Source organism: Brachycentrus maculatus, unplaced genomic scaffold, assembly GCF_059751285.1.
Source record: "Brachycentrus maculatus isolate JH-2025_06_01 unplaced genomic scaffold, ASM5975128v1 h1tg000362l, whole genome shotgun sequence".
In the NCBI taxonomy this organism is placed as follows: domain Eukaryota; kingdom Metazoa; phylum Arthropoda; class Insecta; order Trichoptera; family Brachycentridae; genus Brachycentrus; species Brachycentrus maculatus.
In genome coordinates, this window is record NW_028281111.1 from 1,334,748 (window position 1) to 1,350,815 (window position 16,068).

The 16,068-nt window shown below is 30.7% G+C and overlaps 1 protein-coding gene across 1 annotated transcript in view; it reads left to right on the top strand.

Moving 5' to 3' along the window:
• The window catches only part of LOC148303568 (acetylcholine receptor subunit alpha-like), a 207,421-nt gene that overhangs the window by 165,870 nt on the left and 25,483 nt on the right, over nucleotides 1–16,068 (top strand). Inside the window, exons 6-8 of the mRNA XM_088269754.1 lie at nucleotides 3,154–3,334; nucleotides 7,900–8,015; nucleotides 10,210–10,378. Coding sequence (XP_088125880.1) covers nucleotides 3,154–3,334; nucleotides 7,900–8,015; nucleotides 10,210–10,378 — 466 coding nt within the window. The remainder of the gene's footprint in view (nucleotides 1–3,153; nucleotides 3,335–7,899; nucleotides 8,016–10,209; nucleotides 10,379–16,068) is intronic.

The following is a 16,068-nucleotide window of genomic DNA, read 5'->3' on the forward strand; positions in this document are numbered from 1 at the left end:
ACTACGCCTGTCTCTGTAGAGTGGTATCGCCTGTATGCCGATTGCCTCTCTGAAAACAACTTGCTATTTTCAACATACGTTGTCAGTCTATGGGCAACAATTTTCTCTATTATTTTTGATATGACAGGAAGGTTGGAAATTGGGCGGTAGCTTGAAAGGTCCTCGGAGTCCATCTGAGAATTTTTTATTAGTGGTGTAACGTTTGCCTTTTTCATGGCCCTTGGAACAATGCTTTTCTCCAGAGACATGTTTATAAGATCTCTTATAAATGGAGCAATCTCGTTAACACATTCTTTCAAAAGCCATGTCGGTAGTGGGTCCAGTAAACACTGTTTATTGGGCAAAGCATTAATAAGTTTTGTTACCTCACTTATATTTGTGGACTCGAAAATTTTCAGATACTGCAAGGCATTACAGGAAATTGTTGGATTTTTAACCAATGATGTTGCTTTCCGAATATTTTCGATTTTATTTTTGAAAAAAATAGCGAATTCGGAAGCAGTGGCTTGTGTGTTGATTTTAAGTTCACAATCTCCGCGGACAGATTGCAGACTTTGCCACAGGAGTTTCGGAGACGACCTATGTTCTCTAATTCTCGAACACCAATATGCAGATTGTTTTGATTGAATCAAAAATCTATTAGTGGTTTGTGCTTCGAGCCACTTTAAGCGATCTGAAACTAATAGCGTCTTTCTATATTTACGCTCAAAACGCCGTAGTTTTTGTTTTCCATGTCGACATTCCTCGTCAAACCATGCATCTGATTTCCTTTTACGAACGGTTTTCGTGGTTAAAGGCGCATGTTTGTCTATCAAGCTGAAAAGTACACCATTGTACAAATCAGCCAGCTGGTCGACATTCTTGGAACTACGATCAGTATCCAGACCAATTAAGGAGTTCGAGATATCGGTCTTAAATTTATTAATATCTAGTTTCCTCCACGACCGTGATGTGAAGGATCTGTAGATAGGGGTGGGTTTGCCGATATTGATTTCGCCATGTACTAGTTTGTGATCTGACAGTCCGATGTCTGTTACATTGACTGCAATATGTTCATCACATTTGCGTCGTATTATAACATCCAATATACCCCCTGCGTTATGAGTTGAGGTATTTACTTCTTGAAGACAATCAAAATCACTCAGAAGTTCATTAAAGCGTTTGGTCGCTGAATCTGTTTCACGGTCGAAACGAATATTTATATCTCCAGTTATAATTAATAATTCTGTGCGAGTAACTGCCCATTCTAACAGGGATTTTATTTCTGAAAAAAATTTAGTAGTCGGTGCCTTAGAGCCGGGCCGATAAATTGTTATAAGAGTAAAATTTTTACTTCCTACTGTTATTCTGCAACAAATGGATTCGAAACTCGAGAACAAAGGTAATCTTATATTCATTAGTTTAAAATTATTGTTTGTAAGTATAACTATTCCGCCATGATTTGTCCACGAAAGGTCGTCACGTTTTTTACAATCTTCGGACCTGCGCGCCCGCTCAATAATATTAAAACCTCTGCTACGGAGCTGTTTAATGGTGACAGAGTTGCCATCTTCATGCCACGTTTCAGTAATAGCCAAAACATCTATTTTATAGTCCGCTACTATATCACAGATGTCATCGATCTTATTATTAATTGAGCGAGCGTTCCATGTACCAATCGAGACTGGATATGCTTTACCTACATGCCTATTTGGCTTCGCATTTCCTTGACTTTCAATGCCTACAGTATCTAAGATTTCCGGTAGATCTTTATGCTTTCTGCCTCCGCGACATCCTCTGTATCTTTTTTTCCGGATGTATCTTTCCTGATAAAGATTATTTGAATTTAAATTATGTTTAAGTATGTTACTTCTATTAAATGTATTAATTGCGGTGTGATTCTGAAACTGTAGAAGGTTCTCTACTGTGTAAACAATCCTAGATTTACTATCCTCCATACACATATTCCGACGTTTTAAGCAATTTACTTAAATGGCATGGACAAAATAAAGTCAAAGCATTGTTCATTTTTGGACAAAACAGTAATAAAAGTTATATTGATGGATTACTTTCCTTTGGGTCCGTCGAGCGTCAAATTACTGGTCACACGTGGTGTATCCGGCTCGGGTCTGGGAATCGCCTGACCATCGAACGCACTTTTAACACATTTGTTGAATATTGACAAAGATAAAGTTAATATTTTCGATAATTCTTCACAAAACACAGTTTTTTACAAGAAAAACAATTTTTTTTTTCACTCAAACTGAGGCTAATGTTATACAGAAAATTTTTATGTAAAATATAAATTAAAAGAACCAGAGAGTCCAGAACAAATGATTTTTTTTCCGGAGCGGGGTAAAAACAGGACCGGCAGCTAGGACAGCGCCAGAATATCTGTTGATATTTATTTTTAAAACATTGTATTATACTTTTAAACTTTCTCCTGAAAAATCACGTTTTTTTATTTACTTTTGACGTTGTTGAAAGGAGTGAGTGATATGTGCTTTTGACATATCAATATAGACGGAGAGTAATATGGATGTCTGAGTATTTACATGGCTAACGACCTATTGGCCAGTTAAGTAATATATACACGTGTGACATTCACCATTATACTCATGATTGACAACCACACTACTCAAATTTTAAAGGTCAAACAATTGTGATTCACCTCATAACCTGATTGAGTCAGATTAAACAGCCATCTATGATTGCATAAAGAAAACTTTTATTTAGCAGAGACTCTTTTATTCGTATGCAAGATCCAAACCCGGATTATTTTACATATTGGAACCCACCTAAAAACTTGATTTTCATTTTTTTACGGCTTACACTTTGACCAGTTATTTTATTCAAAACTTTGTCTAAATACTTGTTTTGAAAATACGAGAACATTTTTTTTATTATTATTATTTTTAAAGAAGACCAGAAAAGCCGTTAAATTTACTTTCTGAATCCTCCTTGTCATGAGATTGTATTCTCTGCGGGTATAACTGTATTTTAACTATTGTTTTTATATTTAGATGTGTGTGTGAATTTAGGTGAAGGTGATTTTTTATAAACGTGATTTTTCTCAAAAAAAGGCGCTATATGAATTATCCAATAGGACTTCACAAATTTTAAGATTTAAATTAAAGTAACCACTTTTATAACATTTCATAAATTTGTCCTCAGCGCTGATGGTAACTTCGAGGTCACACTGGCCACCAAGGCGACGTTAAACTACACCGGGCGAGTGGATTGGCGACCCCCGGCTATCTACAAGTCCTCCTGCGAGATAGACGTCGAGTACTTCCCTTTCGACGAGCAAACTTGCGTCATGAAATTTGGCTCGTGGACCTATGATGGATTCCAGGTAAAAAAATCACATTTCATGGTTTCTCAACTTGATATGAAACATGCAAGATTTTGTTTCCATTTAACGGCGTTCCGGTACCGGTTTTTATGGATAGTATGTTTTTTTTTAATTTTCAAAATCAATTCATCAAAATGATAAAATATGGTATTGTAATGAATATTGAAATGATATATTAATATATATATTTTTAAATAAAAAACTTTTAATAAAGTGTGTTCCGGGACCTTTTTTCTTTAAAAAAAAAGACCAGAAAACAAGTTTTCATTTTTTATAAAATAAGATGAAAGTCGTATCATCCCAAAGCTTATGACCTGGAATTTGGTTGGCTTAAGCGATCACTTTATACACTCGTGTAACGCTCACTATTCTGCCCATTTTGAAATGAATTTTGAATTAATTCTTAAAAATTGACATCTCACCAGAGATATTAAGATTGTTAAAGTCTTACTTAATTCAATACTCTTTAAAAGTAAACACACAAAAGTGGTACCTTACACAGCGCACTGTGGAAAAACGCCTTCTTGTAAAATTGTGATGGTAAAAATAACACTTAAAAACATCATAAAAATAACGAATTAATATTAAAAATAAAAATTGCAAGTATTAAATCTTTTCACATGGTAATATTATTATTTATTCTTAAGTTTTTACTAATAGCAAAAATACTTCGATTTCATACAATTTATGTAAGCCTGAGCGGCTCATTAAAAATAGGTATCAAATTGCGGTGATGATCCACAAAAAAGGCAGATCGATAGCCGGGAATCGACATCGAAGGAGATTATCCCCCTTAAACAGGCCACAACGCCTACACCAAGAAGAAGAAAAGATTTTTCACATAAAAGGGTTTAATAAAATAGCATTTAGAGGTCTAGAAAGGAAAATAAAAACATTAAAACGTACAATTTACAACATTTATGTTCGTACAATTGTAATTCGAACAGCCTAGTCCACTGGAATGAGTTGCGAACAAATATTGGTATTTTATTATATACACGTTAACCTTTAACGAAACCCGTTGATCCTTTTTAAAACAAGGGTAAACTAAAAGGAAAAAGGAAATAAACAGTTAACAAAAATTTAGAATTGAATTTGTGTCCTTTATTCTCGAATTTAGCACGTACAATTTAATGGAACTGGAAGGTTCTGGCAATGTTTCAAGCATTTTAAGTACTACTAATGTTATCAAACTAATCTTTTCCTTCCTGATGCAACTTGAAAACTCCAAAGAGGAGATTAATGCTGAAAATTTCTTCTCTCTAATGTAGTGCAAAGATTTCCTATTCTTGGTAATTTAATTGCATTGTACCACGTTGTATTTATTATACATTACCGCGTTGCTATGCAAAGCGCTCGAGAAGTCCTCGCTATAAAAAGTGGCAAAGAAATGCACGGTAAATTCCAGATGCATCTACTGAATTCAAGTGGATGAAAGAAAAATATAACGACTACTGCACTATCGTACTAAGTAAGAGAACAAAGATGGTATCAAAGCAAGTGAGAGAAGTAAGTTGGATAAAATAAGTTACTTTCTTCAGTCTTTTTGAATAATTAGTACGTTTACAAGCTTATTAATATAAAAAATACCTCCTTTTTTCTCTGATGATCAATTAAGGTTTATATCATTTTAATTATCTGGATATTGGATAAAAATCATCATATACCTTAAATATAGCCAACATCTTGTTTTTGAATCAATAAATCTCTTAATTTTATATATTATGTCGTATCAATCATAAATTTTTTTTATCTCACATACTGTGTGGGATTCTTTTTTTTATATACACATATCGCTCACTCCTTTCAACAATGTCATATCAAAAAATTTCAGTTTTTGGAGATCGATTTTTAAGTTTAAAAATGTAATGAAATGTTTTAATAATAAATATCAAGCTGCTAATTTTTTTAAAAGTTTTTAGAAATGATATTTATTAATTTATTTATAGATTAATTATATTTAGTATATTTAAAAAAATAATAAAAAATACGCTTTCTTAAAAATGCAAAAACAACACATTCTGTCCTTTAGCAGGTTAATATTAAATTTAAAATATGCCGCTTGTGCTGGAATATAGTACATTTCTGGGCATTCCGAAAACATGCACAACTGAAAATTTACGCTTTTGGAAATATAACGTTGTTGAAAGGAGTGAGTGATATGTTAATAAACGGATATACCGTAAAATAATAAGAATTATGTTTGGTTTTTGTTTTCGATAAATTTGGGAAATATTTCATAACCGCCTGTAATTCTATTTCTTCTTCTAAGGTAAAACATTTATTACCATTTTTTCGACCAAAGATTTTATTTTGTTTTATTTTGAAATTAGTTGAAAAGGTTCAACTGAGGTACGTAAATAAAAAAAATAAACGCAGAAATCTGCTAATTCAACGCAAGAAAAGGTCTCGTTTGTTTTATTTACGACAATCTGAAAAATCCTTTTATAAAGAATCTCATTTATTAGGGGTTTATAGGAATTATCCTGAAAATACTTTTACTACCTCTTCAATTCACCCGTATAATTTAAATAATGCCTATGTTACGTGGAATTTTTTTAGCACACAAAAGAGTGATGAATTTTCGATATAATTTTTCTAAAAAAAACAGTGCAACGCCCGAAGGAATGATTTTCAATTTTATAAGAACAAGTATTTGGACATAGTAAAAATGAAGTAAACATTAATAGCGATAAACCAAAAATGCGCAGAAATAAATACTTGTCTGTCATATACCTGTATAAATTAAGCGTAATATTTCCATTAATTTATTCGGCAGTTACTTTGTGGTAAAATGTATCCATTTTTAATTTTAGTTTTACTTAGTACATACCATTTTTTCATAAAATTCACTGTGACACGTGTTTTGATGCATTCCGCATTTTTCGTTTATGTTTTACTAAGAAAATACCAGTATTTCTTAAAATCAGTTATGACACGTGTTTAGATGCATTCCGCTACTTTTTCAAACACATTTTCAAATGGTGTTTGAAAATGATGCAGAATGCATCGAATTACGTCATAGATCTTAAGAATATGCAGTTTTTGATAAGTAAAACTTCAATTAAAAATAAAATTATAACAATGACAAGTCAAAATTTCATGAAAATGATATTTTTTACTGATATTATTTAATTGATTCGGCATTAGCTTAGTGAAACGACGTGTAGATTTCTTTTAAAAAATTAAACACTTCTTTAATACCACTAAATAAGTTTTATTTTACATTACACACGACCAGTTTTGAAAACTACAGACGTTTTCATTTACGGGTGAAAAGGAAAACTTTAATATTAATATTAATATTAAAATCATGTTTATTTTTTGTGTCATTCCATCAACTTGCCAGTCGACAGTATGTAATAAATGACTATAAGTTTAAATATCGTACGGGAAAATAATGCTAAGGCGCATTTACGTATTTCGAAGAGAGTTGCTAATTAAAATAAATATGCTTTACCTAATTTAAATAAGCGAAATTCCTAAGCAAAATTCTTCTACCTGCGTAGAACACTCATCCCCTTACTGACATACTGGGGAAAACCTTTAAGGGTGGGGGACTGTGCGTAAGTTGCGAAGAACTTTTGATTGACAATTTTACGGATTAAAACACCCTTCCTCAACTGTGATGCCTTGATTCAGATGTACGAAAGTTTAATTGAATTCCGAAATACAAATTTGTAGAAATGGCTTCTGCTCCCAATGGTAAATTAGACACGAATTCGGGACGGAAAATTAGGCGGCAAAAAGTAAACTCTTTACGTTACCTACAATCTGATTTAGTTGGAAATAAATCCAATTTGCATTCATTACATTCAAATAAATCTCTTTATTCTCCTCTCCTAATTTTTCTTTACGGCGTATTTTATATAAATTGTATATCAATTATATTATTACAATTTACCCATTTCTATTTTTCTTTTTATCCCTATTCGCACTTAATTTTGCATAGGGTACTGCATCGTTTCGATGCAGTGTTATCTGTCCTACGTTTCTTGTATTAATTAGTTCAGGGAGATATTAAATTCATACGAGAGTAATAATGAATGTAGTCGAAAGGCGGTCTCTCTGACGAATATATGGCGAAATGATGTATGATTTATGTTTGAATGGCAAAATAAGGGAAGAATGCAAGGCTGACAAAGGCATTATAGATGAAATAAACAAAGGTGTGTAATTTAAACAAGTAAATTTAGTTTACTGTTTTTCTTCACTCATTTGTTCCAAATACCCAAACCATCTCGACACACCTTTCATAATTTTATTGTTAGTGCTTATTTCATTCAGCATTGCTTCTTCTCCGTGTTACTCCTTATTAATGATGGTTGTGACCCTTGTGTAAGCAACAACCTTGCATTCTTCACTTATATCTCTATTTAAACATCTATTTTACATCGTTTTGCCGTACACATGTCTCTTTTCATCCTTCTTTTGATAACTCTATTCTTCACGTCTACAGATAAGGGTTAGAACCAGGAGTTTAGTTGGGCGCTTTAAATATGTAAAATAAAACTACAAATATTGCATATTTATTGAGTTTTTAATGTTTTTTTTTCTACTTTTAGGTGGATTTAAGACATTTGGACGAAGTGAAAGGTTCTACAGTCGTTGACATCGGTGTGGACCTATCGGAGTTCTACAAGTCCGTGGAATGGGATATTTTGGAAGTTCCTGCAGTTCGGTATGGATTTAAAAAAATATCCATGTTAAACATATAGAAAGAAGAGTGAATGCTGGGAACGGACTGAATGGTGCACAGAAACCAGATACAGCAAATAAAATCCTATTATCGAAAGCTAAACTAGAAGTATACAACAAAGTCCTGATTTCAACATTAATGTATGAAAGTGAAGCATGAAGTGGGCAAAAGAAGGATGAAAGTTCATTGAGATTATTTTTTTTATTTTTTATTTTATGTATTTATTTTATGAATTATACAGCTTATATTGTACATAAAGTAAGACCCGGAGTAGCGGAGGAGGTATCATTAGTTGCTGTAAACCAATTTACTGAAAGAGACATTAAAATAGTTATATTGACAAAAATAAAAGCCAATTAAATAATTCTACATATCGCTCACTCCTTTCAAGAACGTCATAAATCAAAACACTAGATTTTTCAGGAGAATGTTTTTTAAAGTTTTAAAATACAATACAATGTATTAAAAATAAATATCAAGCCACTTACTGAACTTTTTACTGTGCAGCAGATCTTTTAAGGTAAAACCAGAAGGTTTTTTCTCCATTTAAAAAATATTTAGTATATTTTAAAAAAATAATTAAATAATACCTTTTCTTCAAAATGCAAAAACAACACTTTTTGCCCTGTGGCGGGTAAATATTAAGCTTAAAATATTCCGCTTTTGCTGGGATAAAGTACATTTTCTGGGCATTCCGAAAACATGCACAACTGAAAATTGACGATTTTTGATTTATGACATCCTTGAAAGGAGTGAGCGATATATGTTACAAGTACTTTGTTGTATACCATATTAAGAGAGAATAGAAAAAAGGTAGGTGTGTGTGAGTTAATGCAGTCGAACTGCGATCTCACTAGTATCATTATTGAAGATTTTCAAAGATAGGATTGATTTTAGAATTCTATTTGTCAAATATTATTCTGATTCCAAAACTATTCAGGTTTAAACGGCTATTTAAAAATACTCTAGTCGAGGTCATAAATCCTCTTTAATTTTGATGAGTGAAAAAGTTTTTCGGTGCAGTTTAATGAAAACGTCAGGAGGGTCGAGATGGACGTCTGTGAGTGGGGCACTTTATGGAGCTTTTTGAGCGCCACTGAACCGCAGCCGACAATTCTGAACGAACTTGTTTAACGAAAGCTTCCAGTTTAACCAAAACTTTGAAGAGCCTCATTTGGTTGAATCTCTCCCTCAAATGCGGATTTAAAAAAATACCTTTAAATATTTACGTTTTAAATTAATAAAATATTGGCAAAAATCTTAACAATTTTTTGTAATGTAATCAAATTTGTATTGATGGGCGATCAAATCTTAACTATTTCTTTACAGTTAGTCGGTACTTAAATCGTTTTTCGATACGAACATTGAACGCTTATTAGTGCACAAATACGAGTGCACTAATTAGCAATAAGTAAACATAATTAATGTTTACATGTAGTATATTTAAAGCTACTGATTTATTTAATTATATGACTTGAAAAAAAAATCTAAAAAATAATTGAATCATTTTCTGCCTTCATAAACCTACCTGACCTAACAGAAGCGTATGTAACCTAACCAATCATAGCATCACCAAACCTAACCTTATCACTTTTAGTATTTATGGCTAAAGTGTATTTGTTTTTGGGCCCAAAATATGCATAAAATTTGTTGAAATGAAAGTTAAATTGTATTGCGTTGAAATTGAACTTTTAATGCCATCATTTTTTCGCAATTTTAAAATGAACATTAAATCAACTTACATATTAATCAAAATTTTTGATTTTAAGCAGAATGCGTTCAGAAATGTCATATGGTAGGAAAATTGTAAAAAATTTTGTGTTCGACAGAGTCGCAAATAATGGAAAAGAACATAGAAAGTAATGTTAGTTTGAGATATATTTTTATTGACTAGGAAAATTATCTTAGATAATTTGATAAGAAAAAATAGACGAATGGCGAGAGAATATTTATAAAATAATTAAACGTAATCCTGGAAAAAAGTGTGTAATTTTCCAATAATTATGGACTGAGATTGCGAAACTGGTAAATTTATTTAAATCTTTGAAGATTTGTTAGAGATATAGGGATTTTGTAGTCTTAAAATAGTGTAGTGACATATGGTCAGAATATTTTTAGTTAAATACAAAATTATTGCCGAAATTTAATCAACCATTTCATAATTGTTTTTTTCCAGGAATGAAAAATTTTACACATGCTGCGATGAACCATATCTAGACATCACATTCAACATCACCATGCGTAGAAAAACGCTTTTCTACACCGTCAACCTCATCATCCCATGCATGGGAATCTCCTTCCTCACCGTTCTTGTGTTCTATCTGCCTTCAGACAGCGGAGAAAAAGTAAGAGAGAAAAATATTATATACTATTCAAATTCATCTTTTCAAATCTTTGTTGTGACATGTGAACGTAAAAAGAAATTATCGGTGGATGTACGTTACTTTGAAAGTATGTACGAATACCTATGAATTTCAGGTAGATTAGTATTTTTTGTAATGAAAGTGTTACCTTCAATACTCTCATTATCATTCATAGTTCACTTGGTGTAATACCACTTAAAAACAGTACTTCACTCATCAAGTCAGATGTAGACTGATGATGGAATGATTATTGCGACATCGATAGTCATTAAGTAGTATTTTATTTATTTAGTAAGCGGTGTAAAACAAAGTGAACGATGAATAATATCAAGAGTGTTATGTTACCGTTTCACAAAGTTAACAATCCTTTTAATATACAAAATATGATACAAACAAATAATAAATAATAATAAAAAAATAAAAATCGTGACCTCTTGGTATGGTTTTAGAATATTTGATACTTATTTTAGAATCTTTCCCGAGTCAGATATTTTATGCATATTTTCATTTTTTTTTTCATTAAAGAAAAAAAACTCTTAATTTTGGTAAACATTCTTAAACTCAGTTACTGTAAATAAGTTCTGGCTCAATAATTTTATCGTGTTAACCATTTATTTACATATAAAAGCATGAAATCTGGTAGAATTAAAAAAGTTTTATCCAGGAAAAAACCGATTCGTCTTCAGTATATTTTAAAATATTTTTATATTCTCTTACCTTATCTAACCAAACCGTAGTTTGATAAAAAAATAGTTTTAAAGTATGCACCATTTCTAAGCGATTATGATGTGAATTTTAAATTTTTCTGCAAGCATTTAATTGTATGCACCATTCCCAAGCGCCTGAAATCTGCCGGTAACCGAATTATTTCATCCGAGCAAAAACCGATTAGTTTTCAGAACCTGTAAATTCAATAAACTAACATCAAAATAAGCTTAAATAATCTAGATTGGTTTAACAAGGTACTTTAATGTTTTTGTGCGAAATTGCGGAAAACCGATATTCGTTATTAGTGAAAAGACCTTACTCGTCAAACCGTTTAACTCGGTTTCAGTTTAACTCGGCGCAAAGTTTTAAAAAGATCCTAATGAAGTAAACAAGTATCTTGAAGCAAGTTACAGGGAAGAGTGAAAAAATGTCGACGCAAGTCCGCCGGAAGCCTTACGATGGCGCAACTTTTACCGTAATTATAGTCTGGAGGGATTTTACCGCGTTATCCAAAAACTTTCCCGCCAACTTCTCGGTCCCCCAAAAAGGGGCAAAGTACCTACCAACTTAAAACAATGAGCACGAAAGAGAAATGAACTTGATGCTAATGAAGATAAACGATGAATAATATATCGGGGATATGTAAAGACATTTTTAGTTTTTAAATACTTTATGTATTAATTTTTAAATCAAACACAGATTTTTTGGATAGGCAGATTGTTGTGGCATTCTATTCAATCTGCCCATCCGCGCAGGGAAGCGGCGTGGTGGTTAATTACTTAGTTTTCACTGCTTCTATACGGTGCAGTTTGCTATGCAAGTTCGGACAAGGGTTAGAAAATGAAGAAAATATTTAATAATAAAAATGGGTAGAATTGGTGAATGTTACACGTGTGTAAAGTAATCACTTAAACCAGCCTATGACGGTCGTCAGCCCCGTGAATGCCCAGACTTCCATATTCTTCTTCATCTTTGATTAGATGTTAAAAAAATAATAATAAAAAAGGAAACTATTCTTCCTATTAAAGTAATCCGGACAGATAACGACAGTTAGAGAAGAACAGCTCCAACGTTTTCCGTGAAATGGGATACACTCGACCTGATAGAGATATTTTTTTCATCTAAAGAAATCCCCCCGAAACAGAATCACTGTCTAAACCTCACCCCGAAGCACGATTCTAGTTTTATCCCAAGATGGCGCTGTTCTCAGCTGTATTATGATATCACGCTGATACAAAAAGCGGGAAATTGCCGCGTTACTACGGAAAAATTTACGCTATGGTTTTTATTGCCGTCTCCCTCGGGATGATCACTGTGCACATCTAGAGAAAGGGAAATCGAATGATATAGACTCCCTTAAGAATGCAGTCAATCATTCCGAAGCGGTAAGTATCGTTCCCGAATAGAAGAAAAAAGGCACGTGGGATAGCTGGAAGTATGTCGGCAAACAAATGTTGCTCCTTTCGACAACTACATATGTATCTAGGGCTATATAAATCAATATCCCAAACATAGTATGAACCTTATTTTAGAGAAGGATGTAACGATATTTTACATCCTTATTTCCGATATTTTAAGTCCAATAAATAGATAAATGTGTGTATATTTACAATGATTCAATAAAGCACTTGTTTATATACCACTTGAGTTTTATTAAAGACCATAAGTTTCAGAAGCTAAACTTCCATCATTCAGTTTTTATTCAGACCTGAATGACAGAAGCTAAGCTTCTGAAACTAGTAGTCTTTAATAAAACTCAAGTGGTATAAAAAAACAAGTGTTTTATTTAATCATTGTAACATGTCTTACCACAAAGTTAATGCTGAAACAATTAATAAAATATGTGCATATTTAATTGGATACGTAGATAATAATAATTTTCCTTATCATCCATTGTTTACTTTGTGTAATACCACTTTTATAAACACTTATTCATTACTACCGGTTTCGGAAAATCATTCCATCGTCAGGATAATTTTAATATACAAAATGTACACATATAATTAATCTATTTTTTATAGATTCGGCATTTAATTTGTAGAACTCCATTTAATTTTTGTATTAAATGTTAAATCAAACACTAATTTTTGAGTCTACAAAGTAATATTAAAAAAAAAAAAAAAAAAATTGTGACGATTGTTTCGCCTACCTATGGCATTTTCAAACGAAATAAGTCATTCGTATGAAAATGTCATAACTAGGCGAAACAATTGTCACGAAATTGATTTCTATGTGTTTTTAAACAATAAAATACAACTTAATAGACTAAAAAAATCAGTGTTTGATTTTACATTTAATACATAAATTATTATATTGTTTAAAGCGATTAAAAATACCGTATCTACCACCCATGGTTACAAAAAAATAATAATGCTTCTTTTTATAAAAAAAATCTTCGTTCATTTCATAATTCATAATTAGGAGTGGGGAGCCTTTTTATTTCTAAGGGCCTATTTTATCAATCTGATTCTGGATTCAACACCCCCCATATATATATATATATATATATATATATATATATATATATATATATATATATATATATATATATATATATATATATAGCACGATCAGGTATGCCAAATACTCAAAAGTGGTCAGGTTAGGAGTCGTAACAATCGGCGGGTATGTATGAGGAGATGCATGAACGTGGAAGAGGCGAAGAATGTTTGCAAAGACAGAGTAGTGTGGCGTTCTATTCTCTCTGCTTACCCCTGCGGAGAAGCGGCGTGATGGTTAGTTAGTTAGTTTGTTATATATATATATATATATATATATATATATATATATATATATATATATATATATATATATATATATATATATATACATATATATATATATATAAATATATATATATATATATATATATATATATATATATATATATATATATATATATATATATATATATATATATATATATATATATATATATATATATATATATATATATATATATATATATATATATATATATATATATATATATATATATATATATATATATATTTATATATATTTATATATTTATATATATATATATATATATATATATATATATATAAATATATATATATATATATATATAAATATATATATATATATATATATATATATATATATATATATATATATATATATATATATATATATATATATATATATATATATATATATATATATATATATATATATATATATATATATATATATATATATATATATATATATATATATATATATATATATATATATATATATATATATATACATATATATATATATATATATATATATATATATATATATATATATATATATATATATATATAAATAAATATATGGGGAAACAAGAATACGTGCTTAAGGATAAATTTATGTTGAAATACATAAAATATTTTATGCAGGATAGGATAGTGTCCTTGGTAAATATTTAAGGGGAGGTATTTTGAAATCTGAGCTTAAGGGTAGGAATAAAAAAGGTGTCTCCAGAATGTATGTAATGTTTCGATATTTATGTTTAGCTGCTATTAGGTATAAACAGTGACTACAAAATGGCCCTGTATAAATCTTATGAGATCAGTTTTATACATAAAACAGTACCCTTGAATATCATAAATAAAATAACCAGTTGTTTTAATGGTTGATAAAATATCGATTCAAGGAACATAATGCTTAACCAGATTTTTTTATAAATATCTCAACATAGACGAAGAATAATAATAGAAGTCAAGGTATTTACAGAGCTTACGACCTCTCATAGGCTGGTTTAAGTGATTGTGCTTTATCTGAAATATCGTGTGCATACACTTCTTTAACACCATCTTTGGTTGAAATCAGTTGAAGTTTTATTTCAATTCAGTAAGAAACAAAGAATCAAAGTCAAACAAGCCTATGATAGGTCTAAAACTCTGTTAATGGAATGATATTCCGAAACCGGTAGTCACAAATAAGTGTTTAAAAAAAGTGGTATAACACAAAGTAAACAACGCATTGTAAGGAGAGTGTTTTTTTTTTAAATATGTAAACATTTAATAAAAAAACAGTGCAGTTTTTTTTTTATGATTATGTATAACTAAGTTATTGCAACTCAAATATATCGGTAAGACCAAAACCTAATTAAAGTCAAAACCAAAATTACTAAAATACCAAAGTTATCAAAACTTTCTTCAATATTTTTTTCTCAATATTGAAGTAAGAAGCAAAGCAAACGACACTTCTACTATTATTTAACCATATCCTATTATGTGGAGCATATGGAATCCACAAACTGCTTCCAGGCTTTTCTGTCGGTTGCCAGCTCCTTTGCATCATCCCAAGTCAAGTCTGCGCCTGCGTCCCGAAATTCAGAAAAGAACTGCACACGGATTTTCTGCAGTGGATTCCTGTGAGGCGGGAACCACATGATACAAATTATACATATCGAAATTCCAATTTGTTATTTGTGAAATGGTTAATGACAAAAAAAAATTAAAAACGTATTTAAAATATATTGTCTCGGAGTATGGCCGTCTATGGTCGTCCAAACAAAACTTTCACCATAGGAGTGCGGGCGTACATAAACGGCCACCACTTATAACCAAAGCCTGTTGCCATTTATATCTAAAAGAACTGCCATCTGTGGTTATGTTTAAAGACTAAAACCATTTTTAAATGTTTTCAGTTTTCCCTACGACATTTAAATTAAAACAAAGTTAGTGTGACGTCATCGTAATGACGTTATCAAAGAAAGCCTATGAAACTGAATAACAATAAATTTGATATAAAACATGTTTACTGATGTAAATATTTTTTATTAAAGAATTGTAAGATTACCTGTAATAATAATTGAAAATGTGAAAAAAATTGAAATAAAAACTCACTACCCAGATACAGTTTTGTCCGCAGAAATTCACAAATGGATGGGTTAAAAACTACAAAGAAAACCTTCAACAAAGTTCTCAATTGTTCTTTGCCATAAT